The sequence below is a fragment of the Dryobates pubescens genome, chromosome 29 (assembly GCF_014839835.1).
Source record: "Dryobates pubescens isolate bDryPub1 chromosome 29, bDryPub1.pri, whole genome shotgun sequence".
Lineage (NCBI taxonomy): Eukaryota > Metazoa > Chordata > Aves > Piciformes > Picidae > Dryobates > Dryobates pubescens.
The window spans coordinates 13,080,236-13,104,313 of record NC_071640.1 but is presented as its reverse complement, the minus strand read 5'-3'; the positions used below and the strand labels follow the sequence as shown (position 1 = coordinate 13,104,313).

Genomic DNA, 24,078 nt, shown 5'->3' with positions numbered 1-24,078 from the left:
CTCCCCCCGGGGGGATGCCGGTGCCCTGGCAGCCGTGGGCTCTCCCCCCGGGGGGATGCCGGTGCTCTGGCAGCCGTGGGCCGAACCCCCGCGGGGCAGAGCCGCGGCCGGTGGGGGCAGGCGGGGGGCGGACAGTGCCGGCCGCACTTCCTCGCCCGGCCGCTCCCCGCCCCGGCGCCGCCCGCCCCTGCCCGCCCCGCCGCAGGTGAGGCGAGGCCGTGCCCCGAGCAGGGCGCCGCGGGCAGGGCCATGGCGTACCGGGAGCTGGTGCGGCGCTGGCATGAGGGGGTGCTGGCGGCCGACGCCGGCCGCTGGGACGCGGCGCTGGACACCTTCGCCGGCATCCCGGAGCCGCCGTCCAGGATCTGCTTCAACATGGGCTGCGTGGAGCTGCTGGCCGGCAGGCCGCGGGAGGCTCTGCGGGTGAGCGGGGAGCCGCGCTGGCACGGCCACGGGGACCGGCACGGACACGGGCAGGGGCAGGGACACGGGGACCGGCACAGACAAGGGCAGGGGCACAGACATGGGCACAGACACGGGCATGGGCACGGACACGGGCATGGGCACAGGCATGGGCACAGCCTTGGGCATGGGCACGGACGGGGACACCAACACGGGCACGGGCACGGACACAGGCACGGACTCAGCCCGGCGGGGCGCGGGGGACGAGCGGCAGCCGGCAGGGGCTGTTCAACGCCCGTGTCAGGAGCAGGGGCGGTGGGGGTGAGGCAGCCTCAGCAAGTCTGCAGAGGACACCGAGCTGAGTGGTGCCGGAGGGCAGGGATCCATCCAGAGGGTCCTGGGCAGCCTGAGGGGAGGGCCCGAGTGACGCTCAGCAAGGCCAGGTGCAAGGTCCTGCACCTAGGTCAGAGCAGTTCCAAACACAAATCCAGGCTGGGGAGCAGCCCTGGGGGTGCAGAGCTGGGCAGGAGCCAGCACCCAGCACTGCCAGCCCAGCCCCAGCCTGGCCTGGGCTGAGCCCCAGCAGGGTGGGCAGCAGGGGCAGGGAGGGGATTCTGCCCCTCTGCTGGGCTCTGCTGAGACCTCCCTGCAGTGCTGGGGCAGCTCTGGAGCCCTCAGCACAGCACAGCCAGGGACCTGCTGCAGCAGGGCCAGAGGAGGCCACAGCAGTGCTGGCAGGGCTGGAAGCCCTGTGCTGGGAGGCCAGGCTGAGAGAGTTGGGGTTGTGCAGCCTAGAGAGGAGAAGGCTCCAGGGAGACCTTCTTGGTGCCTGGAAGGGGCCATGGGGAGAGAGAAGGGTAATGGCTTGAGGTTTAGATTAGGTATTAGGAAGAAATCCTTCCCTGTGAGGGTGGTGAGACACGGAGCCAGGTTGCTCAGAGGGGTGGTGGGTGTCCCATCCCTGCAAACTTTGAAGGCCAGGCTGGATGGGGCCTTGATCACCTTCCAGTGAAGGTGTCCCTGCCTGCAGCAGCAGGGTTGAACTGGATGACCTTTCATGGTCCCTTACAGCCCAAACCACTCTGTCATTCTGAGTTGCCCCTTTGGGGCAGTGATGCTGGAACTCAGTGTCCTGCTTGTGCAGCCAATGGCATCAGTGTGAGCCTGCTGGGACAAGGAGCCCTGCAGCTGGCTCTGTCCCTGCAGTGCCTGAAAGTGCCAAACAGAACCCCCTGTGCTGGAAACCCACTGCCCTTTGGAAGGGGAGGCTCACAGGGGCACAGAATAGGTTGGGAAAGCCCTTTAGATCATGGAGTCCAGCTGTTAAGAGCAGCTTCCTGTGCTGGTGCAGGCAGGGAGGCACCCTGAGGAGCAGGCTGTTTGTCAGAGCACCATAGATGTCTGCAGGCTGGCTGTCTGTCTGTCTGTCTGCCAGCTGCCCTGTGAGGAGATGCTTACAAACCATTTCTTAAGCAGCACAAACTGCTCAGGCTGTGCTGCAAGGACTGGGGCAGAGCCCGAGAGCCCCAGGCAAGGCAATTGCTCTAAGAAACAGCAGAGCACAGCTGGATGGTGCCCAGGAGAGGCTTTCAGCCCTGGTGGGTGGGCAGTGACTGGGAAGCAGCTCAGCTGGGTGTTTCCTTTCCCTCCTGTGCAGCCCAGCCCAGCCCAGCAGGCTGCTAGAGCAAGGTGTGCTCTCAGAGGCAGGGCAGGAGCCCCGAGGTGCCGGCACTCCCTGTCCTGCGCTGCTGTCCCTGCCCAGGCAGTTGCAGGGAAGTCTGAGCTTTCAGGCTTGAGTCACTATCTGCATCCCACCTCTGCCCTGATGAGGGAGGGAGCACAGCTCCTGGCTTTCTCAGGCAGTGAGGCAGTTTTCCTAGCTCACAGAATCAGCCAGGTTGGAAGAGACCTCAGAGATCATCAAGTCCAACCTCCCACCCAACCCCTAACTGATCATCAACTCAACCATGGCACCAAGCACCCCATCCAGGCTCTTCTTAAACACCTCCAGGGGTGGGGACTCCACCACCTCCCTGGGCAGCACATCCCAATGGCCATTCTCTGGGAAGGACTTTTCTAAGACCAAGCCTAAACCTCCCCTGGCACAGCTTGAGACTGTGTCCTCTTGTTCTGGTGCTGGGTGCCTGGCAGAAGAGCCCAATCCCCTCCTGGCTACAACCTCCCTGCAGGCAGTTGGAGAGAGCAAGAAGGTCTCCCCTGAGCCTCCTCTTCTGCAGGCTAAGCAACCCCAGCTCCCTCAGCCTCTCCTCCCAGGGCTGTGCTCCAGACCCCTCCCCAGCTTTCTTGCCCTTCTCTGGACACCTTCCAGCAGCTCAACCTCTTTCCTAACCTGAGGGGCCCAGAACTGGACACAGGACTCCAGGTGTGGCCTGAGCAGTGCAGGGCACAATGACCTCCCTGCTCCTGCTGGCCATGCAGTGTGGCTTTGAGGCTGTCAACCACAAGCTGCTGCCAGCTTTGCTAACTCTTGCCTCTAGCTGTGAGGCTGAACCAGTGGTGTTGGCTTGGAGGTGTATTGTGTGGAGCTCTTCAGCTGCCTCCCTTGCACCCTGTCACACAGTCAGCACTAGGCTGCACCAAGCAGCCTTCCCCAGCCTGGCCAGGCCTGCTGCTCCCACTGCCAGGCAAACTCTGCTCCAGGCAGCGCAGTTTGCATGTTGCAGGATGCAGCAAATGTAGCTCATTCCTATCCAGCTCATCTGCCAAGGAGAGAGCCAGGATCTGAATGGTGACTGGGAGCTGCCTCCTGCCCCTGGGCCCAGGTCACAGCCCTGCACTTCCCATAGAAACATTTCTGTAGCAGCACAGAAGTTTGAGTTGGAAGGGACCTCAAGGATCACCCAGCCCCAGCCCCCTGCCATGGGCAGGGACCCCTCCCCCCAGCACAGCTTGCTCAAGGCCTCATCCAGCCTGGCCTTCAACACCTCCAGGCAGGAGGCAGCCACAGCCTCCCTGGGCAGCCTGTGCCAGAGTCTCCCCAGCCTCACTCTCAAGGATTCCTTCCTCCTCTCCACTCTCAGTCTCCCCTCTCCCAGCTCAAAGCCATTGTTCCTCAGCCTGGCACTCCCAGCCCTTGGCCAGAGTCCCTCCCCAGCTCTCCTGGAGCCCTTCAGGTCCTGCAAGGCTGCTCTGAGGTCTGCCTGGAGCCTTCTCTTCTCCAGGCTGCACAGCCCCAACTCTCCCAGCCTGGCCCCACAGGGGAGGTTCTGCAGCTTCTGCTCATCTCTGTGGCCTCCTCTGGAGCCTCTCCAGCAGCTCCAGGTCCTTCCTGTGCTGGGGGCCCCAGAGCTGGAGGCAGTGCTGCAGGTGGGGGCTGAGCAGAGCAGAGCAGAGGGGCAGAATCCCCTCCCTGTGCTGCTGCTCTCCCTGCTCTGGCTGCAGCTCAGCACTCAGCTGGCTCTGGGCTGCCAGGGACCACTGCTGGCTCCTGGGCAGTTTGTCACCAGCTGACACCTCCAGGTTCTCAATGCAGAGGAAGCTGCTCACAAAGCCCTGGGCCAGCTTTTGTGCTTAGTGCCTACCCCCAGACACCACCAGAGAGAGCCTCACTGCCCCTTGCCACGTGTCTGTGTTTGTCTCCTCAGGCCTTCAACAGGACTGTGGAGAAGGACAACTCCCTGGCTGTGGGCTACTTTCAGAGAGGGTTTGTCCACCTGCAGCTGGAAATGTGAGTGAGGCACATGTCCACCCCAGGCTTGGGGGTTCTCCTTTTACTCCTCCTTTCTTGCTAAGCCTAACTGATTCTCACATTAATTGCCTGCAGCAGCTTCAAGCAGTGCAGAAGGTGCAGTCTGGCCTTGTAAATCATGTCCCTGGGCAGCGAGTCTGACCTCTGCTGAGGCTGAGAAGATCCAAGCTGCACAAACCCAAGGCAGCCCCATGTGCTGCCCCATGCCCATGGGGTGAAAAGCTCCTCCTGGGTGTGGGGATGCCAGCAGCTCATGTTGCCTGTCAGGTTTGCTGTGGAACTGATGAAAGCACAGCTGCAGTGCTCAGTGGGTCCTCACCTGGCACACCTGAGCCTGGCCTTCCTAGCAGTGCAGCCTGCCCACAGTTTCTGGCTCTCACTCTCTGCTGGCAGTGGCCTTGGTGGCCTGGTCCCAGTCTCACTGGGGTGGCATTGAGAGAGCTTCACTAGTGCCATGGGATTGATTACTCACTGGTTAAGTCCCAGGGACATCCTGCTCAGAGGATTTACAGATCCCCTCCTGCCTCTCCCCTCTTACTTCCCCCCCCAGACCTTGATTTCCACCAAATGTCACTCTTCTTTTCTGGCAGGGAGGCAAAGTGAGCAGCCCTGCACCCACAGCTGGCCCCTGGACAGCCACACACTGTGGCCCTGCCAGGGGAGGTGGGGTCCTGGCCAGCACCCTGGAGCTGCCCCAGTCTGCTCCCAGCACTGTGCTGCAGGCAGCAGAAGCAGGGCAAGCCTGCACCAAGCACTCAGGCTGTGCCAGCAGGTGGGGGGCAGCACAGCTGGCAGAGCTGTCTCCTGCCCAAGGAGGTGACAGCCACCAGCAGCCTACAGGTCCTTCCTTCAGGTGCTGCTCCCACCCTCCCACATCCACCTGGGCTGCTTCTGCTGGCTGCATTGCAGTGGCTCTTGCTCAGGTGAGCTCTGCACAGCCCTTCCTGGACCCTTCCCTGCTGGGGCAGCCTCAGTGGGAGCCTGTTCTGCTCTCACTGCCCAGCTGGTGGACATCCAGACTCATTCCCTGTCCTTAGACTTCCTCTGCAGTTGTGCTTGCAGTGCTTTGCAGCACTGACTGTCCCCCATCAGCAGGCTGATGCTGATGCCCAGCCCCTGCTTCTCCCCTGAGCTATCTGCTGACACAGAAGTGCCAGCAGCAAGCTGGGCAAGGAGCTCTCAGCATTGCTTCATCTTTGTCCTTTACCTTTTCTCCCAGGGGCACTGTGGCTGTGTCAGGTATCAAACCCCACTGGTCCCCCCTGCCAGGCAGTCCCAGAGGAGAGGCACCACCTTCATGCTGTGCTGACCAGCACCAAGGAGAGCAGAGGGGATGCTCTGTGGGCACACCTCTCTGCAGAGTGCAGCTCTGCTGATCCAGGCTGCAGACTTGGGCTTTACTGGCTTGATTTTTGATCTTGGAATCTCCAGCAGTTTTAGTCTCAGAATCTTCTGTGCTCTCTGCCCTGCAGGTATGAAGAAGCTCTCTCTGACTATCAGATGGCCTTCAATCATCTCAGGAAAAATCCCTTCATTGATTACAAGCAGCTGGGGCTGAGGCACATCCTCTATGCATGGGAGGTAAGAGTCAGCCTGGCTCAGCAGCCCTTCCCCTCTCTGGGGATGTTGGGCAGGTCTTCAGCAGTAGGTGTGGGTAACCAGAGAGCTTTTCAAGGCACTGCAGTAGAACAGCAACAAATTCCTGCTTGCTTTGGGGTTTTCAAGACCTCAGTCCTACAAGTCACAAAACATCAAAGCCCTCTGGAGAGCTTAGCAAGCTGCACAGCTGGAGAGGTGAAACTGTTGAGAGCAGATGCACAGCAGCCTGTGCAGTGGGGGCTTGTGGCCTCTCTCTGCACTGCTTCCCCTTGTGGAGGAGGTCTGAGCTCTCTCAACTCCTCAGCTCTACAGGCCACAAGAGGTTAAAGTATAGCCAGGTGGGAGCAAAACAGGTCCCTAATGAAGTGGCATAGTTTAATGAGCAGACAGCTTGCTCCTCTGCTCCAAAAGGGGCAAAGGAGTAAGGCTGACACAGTTGGGTTGGGTAGTGATGGGGAGTTGAGCTGGAAAGGCTGCTCACAAACTGCAGTGCTCCAGTGACACAGTGCTGAGCACAGCAAAGCATCTGAAATACAAAGGAGTCCCCAGGCCAGGCTGAACACACCTGCTTTACACCAGGCCAACCTGTTCAGGCTTTCATGCCCCAGGGCTCTTCCTTCCCCCCCTCCATTGCTAGGCTGGTTCAGGCTGGCCAGGCCCAAGCTGCCCTCCTCCTCTCTCTCTCCCAAGCCCCATCAGGGCCATACTACACCCCCATGCCTAGGCCACAACTGCACAGTAAAGATAGCAGAAGATAAGAGAGATGCCTCCTACAGGGGCAGAGAGGAAGATAAGAGGAAGAGACCAACTTTGTGGCCAGGCTTGAAAGGAAGCAGCATTTGTGGGAAGAAATGGAGAGCTGACAGCTTCCAGTGCAGCTCCTGGGCACTGCCTCTGGAGCTCTGCTTTGTGGTCACCTGGGCTCAAAGAGCCACATGAAGGCTCTAAGGCAGTTGTGTTCCTGGAAGCCTGGCTTGCCAGCTGGAGCAGCTGCCCTCAGCATTGCCTCTGTGTCTGAGCTCCCTGAGCTGCAGGCCTGTGACACCCTGCAGCGCTTTACCCTCTTCCCTGCAGTTAGGCTGCTACAGCCTGTAGCTGTAGAGAGATCAAAGGCTGACTTGATGGTGAATCTTTGTGATGTTTGTCATGTGAAAGGCTCCTAGGAATGGTGCTGTACTGGGACACATCCTGAGCCCACACACAGCAGTGAAAAGCAGAGGGAAGTAAATGGAATTCACTTGTGCAGGGCTGAGGAGCAGCTGTGTGACTCCAGCCAAGCCTGCCCAGGAACCAGTCCTGGGCTCCTCCTGCACCTCATACCTGACAAGAAGCAGCTGTCCTTGGCACCTCATGGTTTTTAACAGCCACAGCATTGCCCTCTCTGAGCTCACTCACACCTGGGAGCAGCAAATCCCCTCTGAGAGGGGCAGGGCTGCAGGAGGCCACGGCAGGAGCTCCATGCATGGACAATGCCTCACTCCACGTGCTGTAGGCATTGCCAGGGTGTGTGCCCTCACCCTGCTGGCACTCCAGGCTTGGGATCTGCCTGCTGAGTCTCCTGTGTTTGCCTCTTACTCCTGCCTGCAGCTCATTCTTCCAGAGGCACAGACACATCCTGCTGCAGAGCTGTGCCCTCGGCCTCCCCACGCGCAGCCTCTCGCCTGCTGCTCTGGGCACTGATGCTGCATGGCTTGAAAATCCAGGCTGGAGCACCTGGGGGCTGAGTGAGGGCTGCTGCCTTGCCTTGCCTTGCCAGGGGTCATCTCTGTGTGTCCAGCAGGTGTGCAGGATTGCCATTCCCCAAGCCCCCTCCAAGCAGCAGTCTTCTGCTGCCTGTAGTAGAGATACAGGAGAGCATCCTGCAGCTGCAGCTCTGTGCCCAGCACTGCTTCACCCAGGTACCACAGAGCAAGTCCCAGGCTGCTCACCCCCTCATCTGAGGCAGCAAGCTGACAGTGACCCTCTTAGGCCACACTTCTGCCTTGCAGCTTTTCCACAGCCTGACTGCTGGCCAGGGAGGAGCTGAGATTTCCCACTCTTAATTCAGCAGCAGATCAGTGCTTCCCACCCCCCCAGCCTGCCTTACTGCCACCCTCTGCCACCTCACCACCCTGCACCCTGATGTGCTGCAGAAGGGTAACAAGCTGCAGCTGGCACATTCCCAGCCCACTGCAGCGTGAGATGGTTCCACTGCAGTTGTTCTGCAGTGGCAGGGGGGCAGAGGTGCTCTGCACAGCCAAACCAGCACCCAGCTGCGTGCAGGAAGAAGCCCAGGAAAAGCCTTTGTGGCCTTTCATGGAGTGGCTCCAGCTGGAGAAGACCTTCAAGGTCACCCACTCCAACCATTCTCTAACTCTGCCATGGTGCTACCCCATGGCCCTCAGCACCACAGCTCTGCCTCTTTGAAACACCTCCAGGGATGGAGATTCAGCCACCCCCCTGGGCAGCCTCTGCCAGAGTTTGAGAGCCCTTTTAGTCAAGAAATTTCTTCTAATCCCCAGCCTGAACTTTCCCTGGGGCAGCTTGAGGCCTTTTCCCTGGGGCAGCTTGAGACCTTTTCCCTGGGACAGCTTGAGGCCTTTTCCCTGGGACAGCTTGAGGCCTTTTCCTGGGGCAGCTTGAGGCCTTTTCCCTGGGACAGCTTGAGGCCTTTCCCTGGGACAGCTTGAGGCCTTTCCCTGGGACAGCTTGAGGCCTTTCCCTGGGACAGCTTGAGGCCTTTTCCCTGGGACAGCTTGAGGCCTTTTCCCTGGGACAGCTTGAGGCCTTTTCCCTGGGACAGCTTGAGGCCTTTTCCTGGGACAGCTTGAGGCCTTTCCCTGGGGCAGCTTGAGGCCTTTTCCCTGGGACAGCTTGAGGCCTTTTCCCTGGGGCAGCTTGAGGCCTTTTCCCTGGGACAGCTTGAGGCCTTTTCCCTGGGACAGCTTGAGGCCTTTTCCTGGGACAGCTTGAGGCCTTTTCCCTGGGGCAGCTTGAGACCTTTTCCCTGGGACAGCTTGAGGCCTTTTCCCTGGGACAGCTTGAGGCCTTTTCCCTGAGGCAGCTTGAGGCCTTTCCCTGGGACAGCTTGAGGCCTTTTCCCTGGGACAGCTTGAGGCCTTTTCCCTGGGACAGCTTGAGGCCTTTTCCCTGGGGCAGCTTGAGGCCTTTCCCTGGGACAGCTTGAGGCCTTTTCCCTGGGACAGCTTGAGGCCTTTTCCCTGGGACAGCTTGAGGCCTTTTCCCTGGGGCAGCTTGAGGCCTTTTCCCTGGGGCAGCTTGAGGCCTTTCCCTGGGGCAGCTTGAGGCCTTTCCCTGGGACAGCTTGAGGCCTTTTCCCTGGGACAGCTTGAGGCCTTTTCCCTGGGACAGCTTGAGGCCTTTTCCCTGGGACAGCTTGAGGCCTTTTCCTGGGACAGCTTGAGGCCTTTTCCCTGGGACAGCTTGAGGCCTTTTCCCTGGGACAGCTTGAGGCCTTTTCCCTGGGACAGCTTGAGGCCTTTTCCCTGGGGCAGCTTGAGGCCTTTTCCCTGGGGCAGCTTGAGGCCTTTTCCCTGGGACAGCTTGAGGCCTTTTCCCTGGGGCAGCTTGAGGCCTTTCCCTGGGACAGCTTGAGGCCTTTTCCCTGGGACAGCTTGAGGCCTTTTCCCTGGGACAGCTTGAGGCCTTTTCTCTGGGACAGCTTGAGGCCTTTCCCTGGGACAGCTTGAGGCCTTTTCCCTGGGACAGCTTGAGGCCTTTCCCTGGGACAGCTTGAGGCCTTTTCCCTGGGGCAGCTTGAGGCCTTTTCCTGGGGCAGCTTGAGGCCTTTTCCCTGGGGCAGCTTGAGGCCTTTTCCCTGGGACAGCTTGAGGCCTTTTCCCTGGGGCAGCTTGAGGCCTTTTCCCTGGGACAGCTTGAGGCCTTTTCCCTGGGACAGCTTGAGGCCTTTTCCCTGGGGCAGCTTGAGGCCTTTTCCCTGGGGCAGCTTGAGGCCTTTTCCCTGGGACAGCTTGAGGCCTTTTCCCTGGGACAGCTTGAGACCTTTTCCCTGGGGCAGCTTGAGACCTTTTCCCTGGGGCAGCTTGAGGCCTTTCCCTCTCGTTCCATCAGATGCAGGAAGGGTAAGATTAGAGCTTGTGTGATGCCAGAGCTTCCTCTGCTGTTCCTTATGCCTCTGCTTGCCTTGAGCAGCTGCAGCACACCCAGGAGCTAGCCTGCAGGTACAGCTTTCACCTCTGTCCACTCTGCTGTGCTGCTCAGTGCCTTCCCTGTGGCAGAGGCAAGCAGCTTGGTGCTGGTGCTGTGCCGTTTCAGTGCCTGGTGCCTGTTCCCTGGCTGAGATCCCTGAGTCCTGTTGGGTGTCTGCAGGGTCTCAGCCCCCTGAGCCGTCTCCCCTTGCCCACCCCAGGTGCTGTACAGCACTGCAGCAGCACAGTGCCAGCTGCAGCAGTGGCAGGAGGCCAGGCTCACCCTGGAGAAGGCTGTTGTGTGGAGACCTGAGGGCAGAGCTGCAATCCTGGAGCTGGCCCTTGAGCGAGTGCAGGTAAGGCCACCCCTGGCAGCTGCTGGCTGTGTGCTCTGAGCTCAAGTGAAGGAACAGGAGGGAAGAACGTGCCAAGTGTTGTATGTTTGGGTTTTCTTGTCCAGCCCCCTGCTGGGTCACCTGGTGACAAAGTCTGAGCCATTTGCATGTGATGCTCCACCAGGAGGTTGCTTTTCTAGCCCCCTGTGCTCAGGAGCTGAGTTCTGTCTGTGCTTGGGGGTGCCTCAGGCAGTGTTGAGGTGCAGGGTTGGAGAGTCCCCATTTCATGACACTGGCTGAGTGCTCTGAGTCCCTTTGGCCTCATTGACTGTTGGTGGCTGCTCAGGTGTTTGTGGCATTCACATTTGGAGCTCAAGAGAGTGCTGAAGTGCTTCCAGGGCTGGCTCTAAGCAGTGGTTTCCTCTCAGACTCTTGGTATCAGGAAGTACCTGCAGGTCTCTCTTGGAGGGTTCACTCCTTTGCTAGCCCTGCACTTCCTTCTCATATTTGGAGCCTTTCCAGGAGGTGATCCCTTTTTTAACCTCCTCTGGCCTCCTGTTTGTGCAGTGTTTGCACTTGCTGTGAGCATGGCACTTGGTGACTGAGCAGAGAGGGCAAACAGCCGCAGCTGAAGCCAAGCATCAAAACTGGCTGCGAGTTTCTTTAACAACCTTTGCTCCACCACCCTCCTTTCCCACCCATCCCCTGCCAGGAGTCAGTCCTTGACCCAGCACTGGGTGCTGGCTGCTGAGCTCTTGCTTTGCCTGTGCTTGTCACCTGAGTGACACTTCAGCTTCACAGCCACGACCTTTTGCCCCAGAGTCTTCCTGGAGCTGGTCCTGCAGGCGCAGAGAAGCTGCATGAGCTTTGCCCTGCTCTTGTGCCTGATGTAAGCCTCCTGGGTGGGGTTTCCCTCCCCTAGGACTCTCTGCCTCTGGAGCCCATGCAGGTTCCTCTCAGGGAGCTCTTCAGGCCACGGAAGAAGGAAGTTGAGCAGCTGGCTTCAAAGGACTTCCTGGGCAAACCCAAGGTAAGAGGCATGCAGTCCTTAAGCAGCTGAGCATGCCACCCTCTGACAGCTGCAGAGCATTGCCTCTGCTCACTGATCACTCTGCTGGTGGACACCCAGGGCAGGCAGCTGGGGCACAGAGGCTGAAATCCATTGGAACTGCCTCCTTTTCTATCAGAAAGACACTTTGGTGCTGAGCCCTTCCCAGCCTTGGTCACTTTAACTCTGACAGCGCTGAGCAGGTACTGGGAGAGCCCTGTGGTTGTCCTGTTGCCGACAGGGATGTTCCCAGAGGACCACATTCTCACTGCTGCCTCCCCAGTGGGACAGGCAGGCACTTGGGAGCCAAATGCTGGGGCACAGAGCAGAGAGCTTAGTATCATAGAATCAGTCAGGGTTGGAAGGGACCACAAGGATCATCCAGTCCCAACCCCCCTGCCATGGGCAGGGACACCCCACACTAGATCAGGCTGCCCAGAGCCTCATCCAGCCTGGGCTTAAACACCTCCAGGGGCAGGGCCCCAACCACCTCCCTGGACAACCCATCCCAGGGCTTCACCACTCTCATGGGGAAGAACTTCCTCCTCCCCTCCAGCCTGAATCTCCCCACCTCCAGCTTCATTCCATTCCCCCCAGTCCTATCACTACCTGAGAGCCTGAGCAGTCCCTTCCTGGCCTTCTTGTAGCCCCCTTCAGGTACTGGAAGGCCACCAGAAGGTCTCCTGGGAGCCTTCTCCTCTCCAGCCTGCACAACCTCAACTCTCTCAGGCTGTCTCCATAGCAGAGCAGCTCCAGCCCTCTGCTCCTCCTTGTGGCCCTGCTCTGGACACCTTCCAGCACCTCCAGATCCCTCTTGTAATAGGAGCTCTGTGACCATTGCAGGCAGCAGAATTGCCACAGGCCAGAGAGCTCCAGCAGGAAAGAGAGAGTTGCTAATCCCCACGCTCCTGAAGGAAGCTTGGGAAGGCTGAAGGAGGAGGGACAGGAATGGTTGAAGCTGTTTGGGAATCAAGCTCTGTGCTTGGCACTCTGTGCATGGCTCTGCCTTATGCCTTGGGAGGTCAGGAGGCAGTGGGTGTGAGCAGACAAGCCTGGGTGGAGAGCCTGCATGCAGCCTGGGCTGGGTGCTTGCTTTGGCAGGTGATCTCCTCCATCGTCCCCAACGATGAGTACTTCGGCTTCGAGCCGCTGCGCTTCCAGGTAAGCAGGAGAGAGCTGCCAGTGCAGGAGTGAGCTGCCACAGAGCTCCAGGCAGGGCCTGGATCCCAGCACCACCAGGGTAAGAACACTGTGGAAGAAGTACAGTACCAGACTAGATCCATGGGGCCCTTGGAACGTGATGTGAGCCTCCAGCCCTTTGAAGATGCATTTTACAGTCACAGAGCTGTCAGGGCTGGAAGGGACCTCAAGGATCAGCCAGCCCCAACCCCCCTGCCATGGCCAGGGACACCTCACACCGCAGCAGGTTGCTCACAGCCACCTCCAGCCTGGCTGCAAACACCTCCAGCCAGGAGGCTTCCACCACCTCCCTGGGCAGCCTGTGCCAGGCTCTCACCACCCTCATGGGAAACAACTTCTTCCTGACATCCAATCTTAATCTCCCCACTTCTAGTTTTGCTCCATCCCCCCCAGCCCTATCCCTCCCTGACACCCTCCAAAGTCCTTCCCCAGCTTTCTTGCAGCCCCCTTCAGATCCTGGAAGGCCACAATGAGCTCTCCTGGGAGCCTTCTCCTCTCCAGCCTGCACAACCCCAACTCTCAGGCTGTCTCCAGAGCAGAGCAGCTCCAGCCCTCTGCTCCTCCTCGTGGCCCTGCTCTGGACACCTTCCAGCACCTCCAGCTCTCACCTGTAGTCTCTCTGCCATGTCAGAGTAGCAGTGCAGGCTTTGTTCTGCCCAGCACACTCCAGGAAGTTTGCCAGCACAGAAGTTTGCCTTGCACTGTCAGCTGAGCTCCTGAGGACCCAGAGGAGGGGAGAGGATTTTCTTAGTCACTTCCTGGTGGGATAAAGAAAGAGAAGCTGCATCCTAGTCAGGTGCAGAGCTGCAGCCTTCTGCTGTGGTGTGACAGGGCTGGTCAGAAGCCAAAGCAAAGCAGCAGGGTGGGCACTGGGAGGTGGCAGTGCTGCAGCCCCAGGTGCAGCTCTGAGCTGCTGTTCCTCCCACAGAGGCAGGGCTGCTCCGAAGCCAGCGCCGATGCTCTGCGGTAAGTGCCCAGCCCCCCTTGCCCTGCCTCTGCTCTCACCATCTCTCTCCAGGAGGTCTTGCTCTCTTCTCTGAGGCCTTGCTCAGAAGGCTCTGTGGGCCCACACCCCCTCCTCACCGGGGTGGAGTGAATGACAAAGGTGCCCAGGATCCTGTGGCTGCCAAAGGCACTGCAGGTCCCCAGCACCTCCCACCTGAGGCCCTGGTGCAGGCTGCAGGAGCTGGGAGGCAGGCAGGGGTCGTGCCATGGCTGGGGAGTGGGAGCAGAGAGGGGCTGTGGGACCTGCCCAGGGCTGTGGGACCTGCCCAGGGCTGTGGCAGGGGAGGCTCAGTTGTCCTGTGCTGGTTCCCAGGACAAGGCTTCTGGATTCTCCCTCCCAGTGATGCTGTTGTGAGCCAGAGTCAGCCTTGCTTCACCAGACATGGATGTGATTGCTTTGGTGATGCTGAACCAGCAGGGCTGCAGGGCTGAGCTCAACAGCTGCTGTGATCTGCAGAGTGCTCCTCAGTACAGTGGGAGTGGGGCAGTGGCATTTGGGCAGCCAGTGTTTGCCAAGCTCCTCTGGTCCCAGGTGGACCAAAGAGCAGCAATGGAAGCCACAGTTTGCCAGCATCTGGAGCCTGGCAGCTGGGCTGGGTGCAGTGCTCTGGGTCAGAGCTGCAGGGTCAGGGGAGCTGCTGTCACCTTCCTTTGCAGGGACAGTGAGGAGAGCTACTGTCGAGTGGAGTCCCAGTACTGCCCTGAGGGCTCTCCAGGGCTGAGAGCAGGGAGCTTGGTGTTTGTGCTGCAGAGGGGAGCAGATGGCTGGGCCACAGCCATCCACCATGGGCAGGTAAGGAAGCAGGGGGAGCCCAGCCCAGCCCAGCCCCACCAGCAGAGACCACAGGAGCTTGCTGCAGCCCTCTGGGCACATCCCTTGGCAGCCTACCTGTAGCACTGCAGGCAGAGGAGGAGTTCAGCAGCTCATTTCCACTGCCTGGCTGCTGCCCGTGGAGTTCCCTGACACTTTCTGCCATTCACCTCTGTAGGGCATGTTTTGGGGCAGGAATCTACTGAGGACACCAGCCCTCACCAGGGACAGTGCAGTGTAGAGCAGTGTTTGTCACCTGGGAGCTCCAGTGGAGCCAAGGAGACAGCAGCACAGCAGAGCCCTCCAGGCTCGCCCAGCCCAGCCCCTGACCCAGCACTGCAGGCTCAGCACCAAACCCTGGCCCTGAGCCCCAGGCCCACAGCTGTGGAACCCCCCCAGGGGTGGGCACTGCAGCACTGCCCTGGGCAGCCTCTGCCAATGGCTGAGATCCCTTCCAGGGCAGAAATCTTTCCTGAGCTCCAGCCTGAGCAGGGGACTGCTGCAGCTTGGAACCATTGCCTCTGCTCCTGGCCCTTGGCACCAAGGAGCAGAGGCTGCCCCCTCCTCACTCCAACCTCCCTTCAGGGAGCTGCAGAGAGCAGTGAGGTCTCCCTCAGCCTCCTCTTCTCCAGCCTCAACACCCCCAGCTCCCTCAGCCCTCCTCTAGCCCAGGGGCTCCAGGCCCTTCTCCAGCCTGGCTGCCCTGCTCTGGACAGGCTCCAGCCCCTCAGGGTCCTTCCTGCAGGGAGGGCCCAGAGCTGAGCACAGCCCTCCAGGGGTGGCCTCAAATCCCAGTGCTGAGCACAGGGGGATGGTCACCTCCTGGCCCTGCTGCCCACCCTGTTGCTGACCCAAGCAGGAGGCCTTTGGCTTTCTTGGCCCCTGGGCACTGTTGGCTCCTGCTCAGTGACTGCCAACCAGCACCCCCAGGGCCCTCTCCCAGCTGCAGCTTTCCAACCACACATCCCCCAGGTCTGGAGCTCCCCATGGGGTTGTTGTGACCCAGGGGCAGGCCCTGGCCCTTGGCCTTGTTGAGCTTCACCCAGTGAGCCTTGGCCATGGCTCTCACCTGCCCAGACCCTGCTGTGAAGCTTCCCTATGGACACAGCCACCCAGCCTGGTGCCACCTGCAGACAGTAATTCCTGAGGGTGCCTCAGTGCCCAGGTCACTGATAAAGGCAGTAACCCTGGACCCTGGGGGACACCACTCCTGGCACTCCTGCTCCTTACCTCTTAGATTAGCTGTGGGAAGGTCTCAGCTGGGCATCCAGGGTTTAGTAATGGCTCTGGAGAAGATCTGAGGAGTTAAAGCCCAGCAAATCTGAGCTCTTGCTGCAGGCTGGGAGCTGCAGGGTAAGCAGCTTGGACAGAAAGAGAACCATGGCAGCATGGAGAGGCCTTGGTTGGCAGAAGCCATTTCTCATGTGGCTTACAAGGGCCAGGGCAGGCCTGGGTTGGGCAGGGCCAGGGCAGGCCTGGGTTGGGCAGGGCCAGGGCAGGTATCTTCTGCTTCCAGAAGAGCCCCAGAGATTCCTCACAGGAGCAGCAAAAAGCCCCCAGTGAGCTGCTGGAGCAGGAGGGGCAATGCTCTGGGGGTGAAACACTCCCCAGGGCAGTGCTCACCAGGGTGAAACACAGAGGCAAAGGGTGGGCAACACTGAGCACTGCTCCTTGCTGCTTTCTCAAGCAGGGCTGTGCCACAGGGCAGGGCAGACAGAAATGGGGCTGGGGGGGCTGGGGCAGTCTCACCCTGCTCTGCTTTGTGTCCTCAGAAGCTGCACATCCCAAGCTCTCTCCTGGAGCCTGCCTCTGAGATGGATCCCTGGGTGAGCCTTGCAGCAGGGCTGGGAGGGGGCCCAGGAGATGCTTTGGGGGCATTTGGTTATCACAGGGCAGCAGAACTGTGTGAGAGCCACAGGCTGTGAAACACTGAGGGCCCTTGGCTGGAGCCCAGCTGCTCCTGGGCAGGGGCAGCAGGAGGGTTCAGAGCAGGGCAGTGCTGATCTTCTGGTACACATCAAGGCTTTGGCCTTGCAGCCCAGCACGGTGCTGCTTTGCCTCCCAAGCTGTCACCTCTCATTTGCTGGGGGCTGCTGCAGCACACAGAGAGGAGCAGCTGCCACAGCTCCCCTGGCCCGCTGCAGCACAACACAGGGATGGGTTTGAGAGCCTGGGCTGTGTGCTGCTGCCATGCTGTGGGTGCCACCAGGCTGGGCAGGGCTGTTCCAGCCCAGCAGGGTGAGAGCAGCTCACCTCCTGCACTGGGGCTGCAGCAGGCACTGCTCTTTGCCTCCAGCCCCAAAGCCTCACCTCTGAGCGAGGGAGCCATCCCTCCCCTCCCCTCTGCCCCCTGGGCACAGCCACACATGAGCCCAGTCCCTGTCCAGCTGAGCCCAGAGCCCTGGGTCTGTGGGAGCAGCACCTGCTTGTCCTGATGGCTTTTTTCCCTTCCCATGAGGAATGAGGCCCTGAGCACAGCACACACCTGGATGCTTGCTCCAGGGCTGTGGCCCTGAGGGTGCCCCAGGCTCGGCTAGGGGAGCTGGCAGGCCGTGGGGTGAGGCCTCAGTGGAGCATGAGCAGCCTCCAGCACCAGCCCAGCAAGGGGCAGGAGGTCGAGGGAGAGTCCCAGCAAGCTTCCCATGCTGCCTGCAGCAAAGAGCTGCAGAGGCCACCCCCGAGTGCTGCACCTCCCCCAGCCATGCAGGGAGCTGCCCTGCCTGGGCCTGTCCCTGGGGCACCCAGAGGTGTGTGCCTGCTGCTGTGCTCACCAGCTGCTCTCCCAGCCTGCTCTGCCCTGCTGCCTGCTCTGCTGTTCTGCTGCAGGTCACCCCTGGGCTCCCCCTCCCTCCTGCCCAGCTGCTCTCCCAGCCTGCTGTGCCCTGCTGCCTGCTCTGCTGTTCTGCTGCAGGTCACCCCTGGGCTCCCCTCCCTCCTGCCCAGCTGCCTGCCAGCCTGCTGTGCCCTGCTCCCTGCTCTGCTGTTCTGCTGCAGGTCACCCCTGGGTTCCCCCTCCCTCCTGCCCAGCTGCTCTCCCAGCCTGCTGTGCCCTGCTCACTGCTCTGCTGTTCTGCTGCAGGTCACCCCTGGGCTCCCCCTCCCTCCTGCCCAGCTGCCTGCCAGCCTGCTGTGCCCTGCTCACTGCTCTGCTGTTCTGCTGCAGGTCACCCCTGGGCTCCCCCTCCCTCCTGCCCAGCTGCCTGCCAGCCTGCTGTGCCCTGCTCACTGCTCTGCTGTTCTGCTGCAGGTCACCCCTGGGCTCCCTCTCCCTCCTGCCCAGCTGCCTCCCAGCCGGCTGCCAGCGGATCGGAAGCCAGGTAGTGCCCCGGGCCAGGGGCTCCATGTGAGCCCCCCTGCCTCAGGGGGGTCACTGCAGTCGTGGCTGCCCTGTGCTAGGGGCTTGCAGAAGGGCTGCCAAGGCCTCTGCTGACTGCAGATGCTGTTCCCCTGCCCTTGTCTTGGTCTGCAGAGCCTGCTGGGGGAGAAGATGCCTCTGCAGACAGTGCTGGTGCTCAAGGGGCCGAGGTAAAGGGTCTCACAAGCTGGGGCTGGCACAGCCTCAAGGGGGCAGGGCTGTGAAGAATGCAAGAGCCCTGGCCCAGGTCCTCCAAAATCCCTGAGCTGCTCCTCTGCCCCCTGTCCCCTTCCAAGGAGAGGCTTCCATGTGTCTTTCCTCTGCCCCTCCCAAGCTGGTAACCAGGCAGTGTGAGCAGCCCCAGGCTGGGGCTCACCAGGGCAGTGCCCTTTTGCCACCCTCCCACGTGCCAGCAGCCCCAGGCCCGGCTCTGTTCTCAGGCACACACTTTACAGCCCACCCTGCAGGAGAGAGCTGGCCCTGGAGCCCCTGCTGGGGCCTCTCCTCTCCTCCTGGGTGCCACCTCCTGCCCCTGTCAGCTCACAGGTCATTCAGGTTTGCCTTCTCCTGGGGTGATGTCCTCTGGTGCAGCCTGGGTGTGAGGGAGCTGAAACTGCTGCTTGGGGGCAGCACCTCTGTGCAGTGCCAGCAGCTCTGCTCCCTTTGCCACCTCTCCTTGCAGGCCTTTTGGAGCCAGTTTTTGGTCAGCTGTACTTCAGAGAAGGCAGCAGAGCACAGGCACTTAGCTGCTCCTCTGCAGCTGGCTGGAGGAGCTGTGCTCACACAGCTTGGGGTTGGGAGGCAGCTGAGCCATCAGACCCAGAAAGAGGTTTGCTGGGTCCTGAGAGGAAGATCTGAACCCACAGGGGGAGGGATGGGAAGGGACCTCTGGAGAGCATCCAGAGCAGGATCACCCAGGGCAGCTCTCACAGCACCACAGTGTCCAGGCAGGTCTGCAGTGTCTCCAGAGAGGGAGACTGCAGCACCTCCCTGGGCAGCCTGCTCCAGGGCTCTGCCACCCCCACAGGGAAGAAATTCCTCCTCATCTTCCTGTGTTGGGGTTTGTGCCCAACACCTCTTGTCCTGTCACTGGGGACCACTGAGAAGAGGCTGGCCTCACCTTCCTGCCCTGACCAGGCCTCCCCTCAGGCTCCTCCAGGCTCAGCAGCCCCAGCTCTCAGCCTCTGTTAAAGTGCCCCCAGCATCTCAGTGGCCCTGTGCTGGACTCTCTCCAGTAGTTCTTTGCCCTTGAGCTGTGGAGCCCAGACACAGCATTCCACATGGGGCCTCACCAGGCCAGAGCAGAGAGGGAAGAGAACCTCCTTTGACTTGCTGCACTCAATGCAGCCCAGGCTGGCATTGGCCTTGTTGGCCATGAGGGCACACTGGTGGCTCCTGGGCATCCTGTTGCCTGCCAGGGCTGCCAGCTCCTTCTCCCCTCCTCAGAGCTGCTCTCCAACAGGTGGGCAGCCAGGCTGTGCTGCTCCATGGGGGTGTTCTGCCCAGGCTGTGTTTCTGCAGCTCCCCTGAAGCTCAGGGCTGCAGCTTGATGCTGCTCTGCCAGCCCAGGGCAGCGCTGAGCCCCGGGGGGGCACTCACCCCTCTGGAGGGGACAGTGCTGACTGCCCAGGCTGTGGTCCCACCCGGCTCAGCAGGTCCCAGCAGCCCATGGAGAAGCTTCAGCCAGCATGGAGAGACCTGTGGTGCTGAGAGCTCACTGTGAGTGCAGCCTGGTGCTGAGGGCAGGGCAGGTGCCCTCCGTGGCAGAGCTGCGCAGGCTGCTGCGGGAGCGCTTCGGCCAGCAGGCAGAGACTGGCAGGCTGAGGTCTGTGGGGCTGGGGGCAGGGCAGGCTGAGGTCTGTGGGGCTGGGGGCAGGGGAGGCTGAGGGGTGTGGGGCTGGGGGCAGGGCAGGCTGAGGTCTGTGGGGCTGGGGGCAGGGCAGGCTGAGGTCTGTGGGGCTGGGGGCAGGGCAGGCTGAGGGGTGTGGGGCTGGGGGCAGGGCAGGCTGAGCCCTGGGGGCAGGGGAGGCTGAGGGGTGTGGGGCTGGGGGCAGGGCAGGCTGAGGTCTGTGGGGCTGGGGGCAGGGCAGGCTGAGGGGTGTGGGGCTGGGGGCAGGGCAGGCTGAGGTCTGTGGGGCTGGGGGCAGGGCAGGCTGAGGGGTGTGGGGCTGGGGGCAGGGCAGGCTGAGGGGTGTGGGGCTGGGGGCAGGGCAGGCTGAGGTCTGTGGGGCTGGGGGCAGGGCAGGCTGAGGGGTGTGGGGCTGGGGGCAGGGCAGGCTGAGCCCTGGGGGCAGGGGAGGCTGAGGGGTGTGGGGCTGGGGGCAGGGCAGGCTGAGCCCTGGGGGCAGGGGAGGCTGAGGGGTGTGGGGCTGAGCCCTGGGGGCAGGGGAGGCTGAGGTGGGTGTGGGGCTGAGCCCTGGGGGCAGGGGAGGCTGAGGTGGGTGTGGGGCTGAGCCCTGGGGGCAGGGGAGGCTGAGGTGGGTGTGGGGCTGAGCCCTGGGGCAGGGGAGGCTGAGGGGTGTGGGGCTGAGTCCTGGGGGCAGGGGAGGCTGAGGGGTGTGGGGCTGAGCCCTGGGGCAGGGGAGGCTGAGGGGTGTGGAGCTGAGTCCTGGGGCAGGGGAGGCTGAGGGGTGTGGGGCTGAGCCCTGGGGCAGGGGAGGCTGAGGTGGGTGTGGGGCTGAGCCCTGGGGCAGGGGAGGCTGAGGGGTGTGGGGCTGAGTCCTGGGGGCAGGGGAGGCTGAGGGGTGTGGGGCTGAGCCCTGGGGCAGGGGAGGCTGAGGGGTGTGGGGCTGAGTCCTGGGGGCAGGGGAGGCTGAGGGGTGTGGGGCTGAGCCCTGGGGCAGGGGAGGCTGAGGTGGGTGTGGGGCTGAGCCCTGGGGGCAGGGGAGGCTGAGGGGTGTGGGGCTGAGCCCTGGGGCAGGGGAGGCTGAGGGGTGTGGGGCTGAGTCCTGGGGGCAGGGGAGGCTGAGGGGTGTGGGGCTGAGCCCTGGGGCAGGGGAGGCTGAGGTGGGTGTGGGGCTGAGCCCTGGGGGCAGGGGAGGCTGAGGGGTGTGGGGCTGAGCCCTGGGGGGAAGGGAGGCTGAGGGGTGTGGGGCTGAGCCCTGGGGGCAGGGGAGGCTGAGGGGTGTGGGGCTGAGCCCTGGGGGCAGGGGAGGCTGAGGGGTGTGGGGCTGAGCCCTGGGGGCAGGGGAGGCTGAGAGGTGTGGGGCTGAGCCCTGGGGGCAGGGGAGGCTGAGGGGTGTGGGGCTGAGCCCTGGGGGCAGGGGAGGCTGAGGGGGGTGTGGGGCTGAGCCCTGGGGGCAGGGGAGGCTGAGGGGGGTGTGGGGCTGAGCCCTGGGGGCAGGGGAGGCTGAGGGGTGTGGGGCTGAGCCCTGGGGGCAGGGGAGGCTGAGGGGTGTGGGGCTGAGCCCTAGGATGTGGAGCAGGGGAGGCTGAGGTGGGTGTGGGGCTGAGTCCTGGGGGTAGGGGAGGCTGAGGTGGGTGTGGGGCTGAGCCCTGGGGCAGGGGAGGCTGAGGGGTGTGGGGCTGAGCCCTGGGGCAGGGGAGGCTGAGGGGTGTGGGGCTGAGCCCTGGGGGCAGGGGAGGCTGAGGGGTGTGGGGCTGAGCCCTGGGGGCAGGGGAGGCTGAGGGGTGTGGGGCTGAGCCCTGGGGGCAGGGGAGGCTGAGGTGGGTGTGGGGCTGAGCCCTGGGGGGAAGGGAGGCTGAGGGGTGTGGGGCTGAGCCCTGGGGGCAGGGGAGGCTGAGGGGGGTGTGGGGCTGAGCCCTGGGGGGAAGGGAGGCTGAGGGGTGTGGGGCTGAGCCCTGGGGGCAGGGGAGGCTGAGGGGGGTGTGGGGCTGAGCCCTGGGGGGAAGGGAGGCTGAGGGGTGTGGGGCTGAGCCCTGGGGGGAAGGGAGGCTGAGGGGTGTGGGGCTGAGCCCTGGGGGCAGGGGAGGCTGAGGGGTGTGGGGCTGAGCCCTGGGGGCAGGGGAGGCTGAGAGGTGTGGGGCTGAGCCCTGGGGGGAAGGGAGGCTGAGGGGTGTGGGGCTGAGCCCTGGGGGAAGGGAGGCTGAGGGGTGTGGGGCTGAGCCCTGGGGGCAGGGGAGGCTGAGGGGTGTGGGGCTGAGCCCTGGGGGGAAGGGAGGCTGAGGGGTGTGGGGCTGAGCCCTGGAGCTGTGTCTGCCCTCCTGGGAGCAGTTTGCTGTGGCCAGAGCAGCGCAGCAGGGCTGCAGCAGGGCTGCAGCAGGGCTGAGCACAGCCCACCCCCAGGCCTGGCCTCCCAGGGCCTCTGGCTGGAGGGCACTTGTGCTGCGTGGCCCTTGGAGGATCTTCCCCAGGCCCCTGGGTGCCATGGTGGGGGAATGGGGACCAGAGAGGGAAGCTGCAGCTGCAGCTGCTGTGTGTTGGGCTTCATCCTGCTCGGTGTTGGAGGTGCACCTGCAGCAGTGCAGGCAGCCTGGGAGCTGGCCCCGGCCCCCTGCCTGTGCAGCCCTGGGGGCACTCGGTGTGGGCAGGGGGTTGAAGCGTGTGGGCAGGGGACAGTCACCCCCAGCAGTGCCCCCCCCGTGGCGTGGTGCATGGCAGCAAGCTCAGGGCTGGCTGGCACAGGGTCCTGGCAGGCTGAAGGCGTCAGGGGGCCAGGCTCTGAGCTGCTGCCCTGCCCCCCGCAGCTACAGGCGCACGGCTGGCCGGGAGCTGGGCACGCTGGCCGGGCAGGAGGATCTGGAGGGGCTGTGGCAGCAGCTGGCAGAGGGCAGCCTGGCACTCTGCTGCCAGGTACGTGGGCTGGGCTGGGGCCCCAAGCTCTGCCTGGCTGTGCAGCCCCCACACTGCCTTCCTCCTGCAGGACTCGGCCGCCCCCTCGGCCAGGCCTGTCCTCTACAGGATGCTGGCCCAGCACCCTTACCCTGCCCAGGGCCCAGGGGACCTGGAGTTCAGCAAGGGAGACCTGCTGGATGTCCTCTCTGAAGGTAGCCCCAGTGCTGTCTGCAGGCTTGTGCTGGGGCAGCAGAGGGCCTCCCCCCGTCCTGCCTCAGCCTCACCCCCAGCAGGGAGAGGCCAGGGCTGGGTGTTGCCCAGAGGGGAATCCCAGCCAGGAGGCCTCTCCCCGAGGGCTCAGCCTGCTCCTCCTGTGTCCCCAGTGAACGAGGAGTGGCTGGAGGGACGCTGCAAGGGCAGGACTGGCATCTTCCCCAAGTGCTTTGCCACCCAGACCAGCTGTGGTGCTGCCTCCCTGTAGCGAGCAGGAGCCTGCTGCTGCCCAGCCCCAGCAGCTCCCAGGGCTGGCACACACCAGCCCCAGCTCCTCAGGCCGCAGCCAGGAGGCTGCTGACCCTGGCCAGGAGATGTGCCCCCTCCCAGGTGCCACGGGGTCAGTCCAGCAGCCATCTGAGCTGGCATACCTCTGTGCCTCTGCTGCCACAGATGTGCCCAGGGAGGGCAGGGGGAGCCTGGTGCCTGGCTGTGGGGAATGGCCTTGTGGCAGCTCAGAGCTCAGGGGTTCGGGCTGCTGGGTGGCAGGAGGTTCATCTCTTCTCCCTTGCTGTTCAGGCTGGGGCTGGAGAGGCTGAACCTGGCTCTAAGGAAGCCCAGCAGAGCCCCCTGGGAGCAGGAGGCAGAGCCCCCTGGGAGCAGGAGGCAGAGCCCCCTGGGAGCAGGAGGCAGAGCCCTGCTCCCCAGGCCCTTGGCTCACATGTCCTTGTCTCCAGCAGCAGAAGGCTTCTGCACATGGGGTAGCACTTGGTGAGGACTGCCAGGGGTCGTGGCCCACAGCAAGTGCCCCATGGACCTGCCACAGCCAGAGGGCTCTGCCCACTCCTCAGCCTGGATGCTGTGTGGGCAGGGGTCCTGCAGCACAGAGGGGAGCTGTGGGCACAGCCCTGAGCTTTGGAGGAGCTGGGGAGCGTGGGGCTGGGCTGGGGGCTGGAGCTGGAGGCACTGAAGTGCCCAACTCCTGCAGCTGAGCTGGGCTGGGGCTCTGCTGAGCAAAATAAAACCCTCAAGTGCCTGGAGCTGGAACCTGCTGTGGGGTTGGTGTCTGACAAAGCTGGGCTCTGTGACTTGAACAGAAGATAAACCCTGAGCCAGAGCTGGCAGCTCTGAGACCAGCTCCCACCTGTGTCCTGCTGCTGAGTAAGTTGGAAGCCAGCTGCCAGTGTCCTGGGGAGGAAGTTCTGTCACACACCACAACAGCCTGGCACAGCCTGCACAGGGCAGGGCACAGGGGAGGTCCTCCCCCTCCTCAGCCCTGAGGTGGCCACCACTGGTCTCAGGTGCCTGCCAGGGCAGCCCAGCAGCAGTGGGGGAGCAGAGGAAGCTGTGCCAGGCTGGCCAGCAGCTCTCCTTCGAGAACCACAAGCAGTTTATTTCCAGTTGGCATTCACCTGGCCTGTGCCACACCACCAGGTCCTGCTCAGCTTCAGCCAGCCAGGCTGGAGGAGTCTTTTCCTCTGGGAGGCCCTTCCAGAGCTCAGGACACCTTTGTCCTCT

General features: G+C 62.7%; 1 protein-coding gene across 1 annotated transcript; it reads left to right on the top strand.

Moving 5' to 3' along the window:
- Positions 1-210: 210 nt before the first annotated feature.
- Positions 211-22,864, top strand: NOXA1 (NADPH oxidase activator 1). Its single transcript, XM_054174528.1, has 15 exons — positions 211-423; positions 4,008-4,090; positions 5,584-5,692; positions 10,080-10,214; positions 11,116-11,223; positions 12,343-12,402; positions 13,370-13,407; positions 14,104-14,239; positions 16,030-16,083; positions 17,505-17,574; positions 17,727-17,782; positions 19,265-19,437; positions 22,260-22,365; positions 22,436-22,559; positions 22,731-22,864. The coding sequence occupies exons 1-15, from the start codon at positions 250-252 to the stop codon at positions 22,826-22,828; spliced, it is 1,524 nt and encodes a 507-aa protein (XP_054030503.1). The 5' UTR covers positions 211-249; the 3' UTR covers positions 22,829-22,864.
- The last annotated feature ends 1,214 nt before the right edge of the window (positions 22,865-24,078 follow it).

Bases quoted from the DNA above. Each gene is read 5' to 3' on its own strand.
- NOXA1 (XM_054174528.1), top strand. From the start codon at position 250: ATGGCGTACCGGGAGCTGGTGCGGCGCTGGCATGAGGGGGTGCTGGCG. The intron at 424-4,007 runs GTGAGCGGGGAG...TTGTCTCCTCAG, and splicing joins GGCCGCGGGAGGCTCTGCGG to GCCTTCAACAGGACTGTGGA. The intron at 16,084-17,504 runs GTGAGCCTTGCA...GTTCTGCTGCAG, and splicing joins CCTCTGAGATGGATCCCTGG to GTCACCCCTGGGCTCCCTCT.